This window comes from Propithecus coquereli, unplaced genomic scaffold (genome assembly GCF_000956105.1).
Source record: "Propithecus coquereli isolate 6110/MARCELLA unplaced genomic scaffold, Pcoq_1.0 Scaffold135, whole genome shotgun sequence".
In the NCBI taxonomy this organism is placed as follows: Eukaryota; Metazoa; Chordata; class Mammalia; order Primates; family Indriidae; genus Propithecus; species Propithecus coquereli.
Genome location: NW_012137747.1, coordinates 815,816 through 826,123, shown reverse-complemented (window position 1 = coordinate 826,123; position 10,308 = coordinate 815,816). Strand labels below are relative to the sequence as shown.

Here is a 10,308-nt window from a genome sequence, read left to right as displayed (position 1 = left end):
TAAATTTTGTACTGATACATAATAGCTGTACATATTTTTGCAGTACATGTGATAATTTGATATATTTGTATAATCAAATCAGGGACACTGGGATATTTATCCCCTTATTTATCTTTTCTTTATGCTAGGAATAAATATAAATTAGTCTCTTCTAGCTATTTTGAAATATACAATCGATTAATGTTGACTAGAGTCACCATACTGATCTATCAAATACCAGGTCTTAAGAAACGGTATTTTAATGTTATCAAAGGTGAACTCAAGATACTGTGGGTTTTATTTTTTTCTGAGGTACGGAAATGACAGATTTCAGCTTGTTTCTTACAATAGTGATGATAATAATTTGAGAAATGGCAAACATTAAGCACTACTTGTGCCATGCATTATTTTAAGTGTTTTTAAAGTAACTTAATCTTCATAATCATACTATTTCCCCCTCTTTGGGATGAACAAATTAGGGTATCGTAACATGAAGAAACGTGCCCAAGAATACATTCCAAGGAGGTGGCAGACCCAGTAATTAAGCCAGGCCACCCAGATCCCAGGCCACACTGGTGAACCACCACCAAACTAGTTCCCATGACTGTCACTCATCTGCAACCGCCACATGCACATAGTCTATCTGCAATTTAGTCTTCAAGAAATTGTCTTCTGCTGTGTCTAGGGAAGTGCCAAGTTAAACAAAAGGGCTCAAGTTGTGCTAAAAGGACAGGTAATAACATGAGTCTCAATTTATGAAAGTAACTGTCTATTCCTAATGAGTGGTTACTTTTCACAACTGCTCACTCTGTGATCTAGTCCTTTCCCATTTTCTTGCCTCCTTTGCCCTATTGCTGCCACACGAGTAGCTTGGCAGTCCAGTTGTATCACATCTTGGCGCCACTGCTCATACTGCTTCATCTTCTCTGAATGCTCTTTCTCCCTGGTCAGCTGCAACATCTGCTCAACTCTTGTTTTCCTTGACTTAACACATTAACCACAATGTGAGTTGTGTTTAACTCATGCTGGTTTAGGGCCCAGGGCCTCGTGAAGCATATGTAACTCACATGTCTCACAGGAGATGCAAGAACTATTTTTCAAGTTGCATATAACTGACGCACAGAAAACAATAAAAAACAAATTCTTCATTAAATTAGAAAGGACCATCTTGATTTCAGAGTTTTTATTCTGTTTTCATAATAAAATACCGTGGCCCCAAGGAAAAAAAAAATTTTCTAGTATGGCAGTCAATGTGTTAATCTACCCATCATCTCCTCTGGAAAGCATTTTCTGCCTCCTTCTATGAAGCAGTGATCAGTTGCCTTCCTCTGGCCTCTCCTCTGCGTGGATCTCTCAGGTAACTTTCCCATGCTTTTGTGTTTAACAGTTAACATGCCTGACTCCATTCATCCATATGGCCTACACCTAGCACAATATGCTCCTCATAGTAGCAATTCAAAAACATTTGGTACTCAACATACCACTGCTGTCAAACATAAAACAATACTGAAGAATATGCTGTAACAAATTTCATATTGAAAATAACCATCTTAAAGCTTTACACATTGGAGAAAGGAGATTTAGCCATTTCTTTTGTTGCGTATCTCCCAGTATTCTGGTAACCTAGCAGATTACCAGATAAGGACTGGTCTCTTGGCATTGCGGTATAGAGTAAGGGAACTGTAAGGCTGGTGGCAGGCACACCCCCAATCCCTAAAGCTGTAAAAGAAGCAGCAGCTGACTGTGCCCGCCGAAAATAACTAAACGCAGACGATAAGCCTGATGCAGGCAGTTTGGGTTCCCGGGACTGAACAGCAGACTCCATTTCTCGGAACCCGCCAAAACCCTCAGTGGAAAATCCCCAAATCCGCTTCAGGCAGCATAAAAAGCCCTAGCCCCCTCCAAACGGGCGCGACTTCCCTGGCCCCCTCTCTCGGGACCAGTGAACCTCGTCCGGGAGTGCTCTCTTTCCCCTTCTCCCAATAAAACCTCATTACTTGCCCTTTTCACTCTGCTCGTCTTTCTTTCTCTGCCGCCGCCCATCCAAAAACCTTACAGAAACTAAGAAACTACTGTGTGAGCACTTATTGATCTTGGCTTCCTTAACTGGAAAGAATGAAAAGACCTAAAATAGGTAGAAGAGACCACACACAACAGAAGATTGTGGGTTTTGTCCAAAACAAGCAGTGCCCCCTTCTAGAGGCATGCAACTGGTCCCGAAAGTTGACGTCTTCCCTCCCTGCTATCTTGTATCGTTTGGCAACTACTCTGAGATGGCAGGCCTCCCATGTGCAGCACTGTCTGCTTACAAAACCTCCTCAGGAGTGAGTTGCTCCAAAAATGAAATGCTTATATCATCCATGAATTCTCACTGCCTAGCATAGTGAGTTCTCATTTTCACTTTCTCTAGGTTTCATACCTGTCTCAATTTTACCTTTCAACTTTTACCTTGTTTTTCTGTCTCTTCATTTTCAGTTTTGTTACCTTCTCTGTTGCACCCTATTCATTTTATTTATCTATTTTCCTCTATTTCAAATAGCTTTCTCAGCCTTCTTCAACTTTTAGTTTTAAGCCTATTCTAAACATTATTATTGTTTTAAAAAAATCCTTTTGTTTTCTTCTTACCACCACTGCTCCCTACCCCTCTCACTCCTCTTCAAAATGAACTTTTTAGTGATCAGTAAGATGCAAGACTGGAGTCCTGGGAGCCCTGGAGAGTCTACACAGACAGGGAAGACAGATACTTTCTGACCCTCAGCTGCCCCTGCCCTAGCTTTTTCTGGGTATCACAGAAAGGCCATTCTAAGCACTGCTCTTTAAAGAACCTTCCTCCTGGATGCAGGAGGAATTTTTTCTTAGGCTCTAAGACCCAGCCAAATATTATATTTAATTTTCTGGTACTTAACAGATGTTGATACTGAGTCAGTCTTGATACTGAGGCAAAAAATTGGGCACCTGGAACACAGGTGTGACAAGACAGACAAGACTTGTCCATTCTGATGGGAAGAGAGAGGGAACAGAAAAAATAGTTTTAGAGAGGTGATTAAAAGTTGGGGGGAGTTGGGAGGGGGCGTATGTATCTACCTGAGATAGAGTGGTCAGAGAAGGTCTCTCAGGGAGTAACATTCTAGCTGAGTGTGCAGGCTAAGAAAGAGCCAATCATACGGTGAGTCAGGAGAAGAATGCTCCAAGACCGACGACACAGCGAGAGCAGATGCCGCAAAGCAGCAGTTTGACCTGTGTGATAAGCAGAAAAACTCTTCCCTGCCTCCAGTCATTTGTTAAATGCTGTCAGAGAATCATGCTGCTTTCCTCCAGAGCACTTCTCTTGATTTATAATAGCACTGTTTATAATAGTATTGCTTTGAATTTTTTAAAAAGAATTATGTTTACGATTAACATCCCATTAAATTTTAGCAAATATTTATTGATTACTTATATTACTGGCACTGGGGACATAACAATGAACAAAGCAAAGTCCTTGCTTATATTCCTGCATGTACGTATGTGTAAACCCAGTAAACTAAGAATCATGGAGACAGGAATGGTTCGTGATTGCCTACCAGTGTATCACCATGACCAGCACAGAACCTGGCATGTATGAGATAAATATTTGTTGAATGAATGCTGCCAAGAAAAGAAATGCAGCATACAAACTGTATATGTAATAGGATCCTAAATATAATTTGAGCATAGAAACATATGAAGTGCACATCAAGTCAGAAGGCAACATATCATAACATTACAAATGGTTGTCCTTTGTGTTTTATACAGGCATGTACTTTTTGTAGCATGTATTTTTTAAAAGTATTTATTCCATTCAATGGAACACAAAACTTTAGTGAGATGGGTGTTCAGCTTTAGTTTATGAGCTGTAGGGGAAAACCAGATTAACATTATTTATTGTTTTTTCTTCTGATACTAATTTCTCACTAGCTTTGCTTACCAATGTTTTTCAGGTTGCCTCACATCTCCTCTCAAATATGACCCACACTGATGAAAAGAAGGAAAACAACACCAAAAAGCCATTAGGTAATAGAATCAGATACTGTCTATATTGGTTGGAAACGGGAAGATGACTAGAGGAGGAGAAGGGAGAGGAGGAGGAGGAGGAGAAGAAAGATAATAGCAGCCACTTGTAAACCAAGACCAAATAGGAGACTGTTCACTTAAGGTACAAAAAGCATGGCGCGCGCTTCCCATCCCTCTAACTCCAGGCACCAAGAGCCTGCTCCCAGCCCGAGTGCAATAAGCCCAACATGCCCTCCCCAGACACAGCTCGCGCGCACCCCGCACAAAGCACACAATGAGCGTCCTCGCCCCACACTGGCTCCACAGGGCAGGCCTCCAGCGCACAGCACACTCGGAGCAACACCTGGCCAGTGTAGTATTGGCCAGCCCAACCCGCCAAAATGCAGCAGACGCACTCGCATCCCTAAACTCTGGGCCCTAAAGAACTAACATCGCTCACCAAGGCGCCACCTACCCCGCCCAGGAAACGCAGGGCACCTCTCACAGCCGGCACAGCACGGGCCCTAGCAACACTCCCGCACACCTGGGCACTCCAGAGCAAGCCCTCACCTGGGGCACCGGGTCCGCACTCCCCATCCCGACTTGGCTCAATCCCGAAAACTCTGCAGGGTTTTACTGAGGACACAGCGAGGCCCTGGGTAAACACCGGCCCCGCTCCATGAAGACCACCAAGCGCGTCTTCACCAAGGGCACGGCACGGTCCCCACACCCCCGCCTCACACACACACTCTCTCACACGCGCCCCGGAGAACCCTGGCCACGTACTCAACGCCCAGCCCCGCGCCTCCGGCCCGACCGGCCGAGCGAGGCTCCAGCCTCGCAGTGGGCGCGCGCTCGCTCTCCAGGGTCCTACCCGAGCACGTGGAAAGCAGCAACGCCAGGGCCACCAGAAGGATCCCTAGGAAGCTCCGGGAAGGGACGGGACGCTCGTGGCGGCGGGGAGGCGCTCTGCACGGCGCGCAGGACGCCGTCATTTTTGTGGAGATGAGCGGGAGACTTAGCGCCAGCCGAGCGGGCGGTCCCTCCTGAGTCCAGTTATCAGACGCAACAATCCCCGCACAAACAAAGTGTCAAGGGCCGCAAAACAGATGGGCGTGGCGTGCGCCGCGCCCGGGGCGGAAGTGAGTCGAGGCAGGAAGTGAGCCAATCAGCAGGCAGCAGGCCGGGGCCTCGGCGCCGGGCGGTCCGCGGGGCTGGAGGGGAGGGGTCCGGCCGGGCTCGGGTCGTCCGGCCGGGCTCGGGTCTACCGGCCAGGTTCCGTGGGCGCTGTCCGCTCCTCCCGGGGGCCGGACCGTCACTTGCTAGGTCCCCTACAGACCCACTCGGAAGTCCGCAGCGACTTGCGGGAGAGGGCTGGCTCCCCGCGGTGTTTGAAGCTCAAAGAATGAAAAGGAAACTGAGCTGGCACGGTCATCATTTCCGGAAACTCAGGATTAAATAACACAGGACATCGACCTAAAAATAGAGATCCAGAGCCCAGGCGGCGGGTCACCATGGGCCAGCACCCCTCAGGGTTCGTTTTATCCTGGGGTATTTCCAGGCCGTCCGGACTACCTGGGCTCTTAGTCGCTATTTGTCATTATTAGTCAGGCATTATTAGGGACTATATTTGAGTTTTCCTTGCTTACATGTCTGCTACTGAATTGTCTCAGGGCCCGCCAGTGTTCAAAATCTCAAAGATTTGGCCACTGCACTCCCAACCCCTCATGTCATTTGGTCTTCCCCCTACTCCCTTGAGAGGACCCATGGGGATGTAAATTATTAAGCAACACCGGGCCATTAGTATATAGGGACTCTATGGGGCCCTTGTCCTTGAGCAACTAAATGTTTTATTGAAGATAGAATATACAGTCATGAAAAACGTAAGGACAACGGTGTGCTAAGCTCCAAATTCCGGGAAACAATAAATTCCATAGGATCTGGAGTAGGTGGGAATTGGTTGGATAAGGGGGAGAACTTCTCTGGTGAAACAATCTCTGGAAGGTGCTGGAAAATTATAGTACAATGAGGAAGATTGATTTGTAGAGTTGTGAGTAATCCTGTGTGACTGGCAAAAGGGGAAAAGAAGAAGATGACTGGCATTAAAAGAGCAAACAGAGTTGACATTTTCTTCCTCTTAGATTGGCAAAAAATAAAAAAAAAATTATAGGGGAAAAGTTTAACAACTTTCAGTATGTTGAAAGGCTTAAAGTGGACATGACTTTTAGGTCACCAGTGCCACTTAGAGTTTATCCTAGAGAAATCATCAAAGCTGTGAGGAAAGATTTAAAATATTGGAAAATTCTAAACCCTAAGCGTCAAATAAAAGTATTAAGGAATTTGAGGTAGGTACCTTTATGTAATGGAACTCTATGCAGCAACCATTGAAAAAGATTATCAACATGAGAAACTGTAAGTGGAAAAAGCAGACTCCAAATCAGTATGTGCCTTTTGGCATTCCTTTTATTAAAACAAAAGTACCATATCGATGATACACATAAAAAAGAGACTAGTTGGAAATACAATGAAATTAACAATATCGTTGATAGTATTACAGATATTTCATTTTCTTTGTGCTTTGCAGTTTTCCGAGTTTTCTATATTAACCCTATGTCACATTTAGAATGAGGCAAAGAAAAAATTTTTAAAAATCCAACCTACATATCAAGGGCTGTTTTGTTCATAGAACGATGGGGGTAGAAACTTGTATTGCACAGGTTAAGGTATGAGAGGATGGTGAGGAAATGGAGGCTTACTGTATAAAGCTGAAATGTGTCTTCTGGAATTATAGAATTTATATGTATTTAATACAGCCCTATACCTGAGATAGTACTGAAAACTTACTGGGTTCATCAAACCATGGAATTTCCTCTTCCTGTCAGACCAACAAAATTTTAAAATTCTTGGCAGAGAATATAAAACTTGAAGTGTGGAGGAGGTATATCAAATAAACACCTTAGTATCTTGGATTATAAAGTCCAGATAGTCCATGATGGCAATTAAAAGAAGTATAATTAAGGAGATAGGAAACTCAGTGAGGGAGAATTATTATTTCTGTTAATGCTTATAGTTGTGAAGGAGTGATGTGAAATACATGTTCTGTGGCTCAATGTTGGCACTTCTTTGTGAAAACAATGTCTTGTTCTCTGCAAACATAAATATTAAAAATTCCCCATCTATTTCGAGGCTTGGAAGAAAGATTTCTTTTTGCTCATGAGAAAATTTAAAAGATAGGAGAAAAAATATGGCTAGTGTCTGGTTTCCTAGTTTCAAGTGCTGGATTAGATTCAAAGATTAGTATTTTATTGGAACTGTCTTTCAGTCCGTGGAATTTCTGTCCCTAGGGTTCATCAAGCCATTCTTAATATACTTGAAGACTTTGACGTTGAATTTTTTCAACTCATTTTGAGTTGACCCAACTGAGGCTCCATATGAAAGATTCTGAGCCTTGTTCTCTATTTTTCTAGACAAGTTCCACGAGGCAGGGATAGAGTTTTCTTACAGTATCTCCAGTGCCAAAATCTGTAGTAGGTGTACAATGAATACCTGGTAACTATTGTATGAAATAAATGGTTCTTGCTATCAAGTGCATTTAACATGTCTCCACCAATTCTCCCCCAGCATGAATGTACTAAATACTAGTAAAGTTCTGAGAGATTTTGATTTTAATAATTTTAAACACGAGGAAATAAAGCAGGATTTGTCTCTAAAAGGAATGAGCTACAACTGTCTGCATAGAAAACTATCCTAAGTCAGGCATTGCAAGCTTACTTGCGAAGAGCTGTTGTCTATCCCTTAGCCTTGAGATCATTTTAGTGACTGAGTTCAAAGGGAGAATGTTGACAGTGAACTTCCTGAGGCCCTAACAGGAGTAGAACTCAACAAATCAAGGTTTTGAATGAAGTAGGGGATTAGACACTAGTGGTTCCTCCAAATCCCCCTGAGGATTTTGTCAAATTGCCAAAGAGAAGCGAAGGACAGAATGGAGGATATGTGTGTTTGTGGACCAGGTTTAGAACTATGTGTAGATTTCCTTTAAGGCTTTATGAAGGGTAGTGGGGGTGGAGGTTGGCGTGTGGGGATGTCGTTTGAATCATGGCCAACTTCTTCGTTAAAATTTAATGTTAGATGATTCCTTGCCTCCTGAATTGGTATACCATATTTACATTATGCTTTTCAGAAGTGAGTGTAACAGCACAAACGGGCCTCTATTTGCACCTGGTAAGCACCTGCCAGCCAATTGACCCTCATGCTTAGCTATGTCTGATTCTCCTGCCTGTTAGAAGCAAGAGCATTAATGTTGCATGCCACACCCAACACAGGTATTCTGCAAACAATCAAGTACAGAGAGATTATTAATTTTGTCTCCTCTTGGTTTTTGAAGGCTTTTGAAAGGTAAATATTAATATATTACAAACCATATTCTATAATTAGATTTGCAGAGATACAGTCTTTTATTCATTTCTCATTATAATGGTAGAGATAGAAAATTTCATTTAAAGGTCTTAGACTTTAACTAACACCTCACACTTAAGTGCACAAAAAAAGCAAAATAAAACAAAGTTAGAATGTTAGCACGAGGAATAGCTTTGGAGAGCAATTGGTCCAGCCTCTGCTTTTCAGAAAAAATATAAGGCCAAAGATTAACAGAATTGCTTAATAATGCAAGTAAAGTTCGACAACATAGTATTTTACCCATAGCTAGTATGTATAGTATTTCCCATGATGACTGATATAACGGGGAAAAAAATCTCGTGGCTTTCTTGCAATTAAAAGGTCACAGGCATCAGATATTTAGTAATCATATTGCTCACTGACCTACTCCATTCTGGAAAAAAAAGAACATAGATTTTTTTCTTGTGATAGGGGATTTTAAATCTAAGAAAGGCCAATTCTCAAGCATTTATTTTCTAGTCCTCTTTTACAAGTTACTTCTTCAAAATCCAAAAAAATAAGAGATTTGCTAAAAGATCCAACTAGCAAAAATTCTATCATTGAGTATATTTTCATATATTCTTGGCTACTTGCCCTTCTTTCTTGGTGAGCTGGCTGTATATCATTTGCCTGTGTTTTGGAGGGAAGGGGGAGATTTGGTCTTTACATTTTTTGTTTGTTTGTTTGAGACAGGATCTCACTCTGTTGCCCAGGCTGGAGTGCAGTGATATGATCATAGCTCACTGAAGCCTAAAACTTCTGGGCTCAAGCGACTCTCCTGCCTCAGTGTCCTCAATAGCTAGGAATACAGGTGCACACCACAATGCCTGGCTAATTTTTTAAAAAATTTTTTGTAGAGATGGGTTCTTGCTGGGTTGCTGAGGCTGGTCTTGAACTCCTGGCCTCAAGCGATCCTCCCGGCTTGGCCTCCCAAAGTGCTGGGATTATAGGCTTGCCACCACACCTGGCCCAGGTCTTTGAATTTTTAAGAACTGTCTAAATAGTAAGGCAATTACCCTTTGTGATATAAGTTGCATTTTTTTCTTGCAGTTTGTCAGTTAACCTTTGCTTATGCTGGGTTTTTTTCTTTTCCTAATTTGCATGATTTTAAATTGAAATTCAAGTTGATATCTAGCTCATTCCTTATATTGCTGTCAAAATAAATGTTACAGAATCTACCTTTAAAGCAACTATTAAAACATAGAATTACGTAAAAATTAGCAGTAGTCATATACAAAGCTATTATTAAATATCCAGAAATATTCTGATATTTTCTAAAGATCATTAGTATATAATGATATATCATAACAAAATTTTGATCTGTAAAGATGTGGCCTAGGTAAAAGCTACAATGCCACTTATTTAAAAAGTGTCAGTACATGTCTATTATTTTGATAAATTCTTAAAAGTTGTGCTTTTTTAGTTAATTTAGTATATTCTGAATCCATACAAAAGTAAGCTAGTTACTTTTAAAATGACAATTATTCTTTTGTTTTAATTTTTAGCATTTTTTTATGCAAAATATAGTACAAAGTGCTTTTGAAAGAGAGCTTAGGAAATATCCAAAGCTTAATTTTTTTCTCTTGAGTCGTCTCAACCACTCCCCCCATCATCATTTAATGCCTTTTTGGTAAACAGAAATTACTTTTTTTTTCCCTAGAGAAAGTGAAAACTGATACAGCATATATCTTACTCCAATCTGTTTAAAATAAGTGGGTTCTGCTCTGTAAAATAAAAGGAAACTAAGAAAAAAGGAGAGATATACATATGTAAAGAAACATATATGAAAAAAGATTGGCAGAAAATGAATTAAATTATTAACAGTGGTTATCACTAGGTTGTATAATTATATGTAACATATTTATTTTTCATATCTTCCTGGAT

General features: G+C 41.5%; 1 protein-coding gene across 3 annotated transcripts in view; it reads right to left on the bottom strand.

Moving 5' to 3' along the window:
- The window catches only part of CD46 (CD46 molecule, complement regulatory protein), a 33,765-nt gene extending 28,560 nt beyond the window's left edge, over positions 1-5,205 (bottom strand). For 2 of the 3 annotated variants that reach the window (XM_012638826.1, XM_012638828.1), the window contains exon 1: positions 4,865-5,204. In XM_012638826.1, the coding sequence (XP_012494280.1) occupies positions 4,865-4,985 (121 nt within the window). In that variant the 5' untranslated portion in view covers positions 4,986-5,204. Of the gene's footprint in view, positions 1-4,864 lie in introns of all 3 variants that reach the window. The other variant, XM_012638827.1, reaches the window with a different exon arrangement.
- Positions 5,206-10,308: the final 5,103 nt, after the last annotated feature.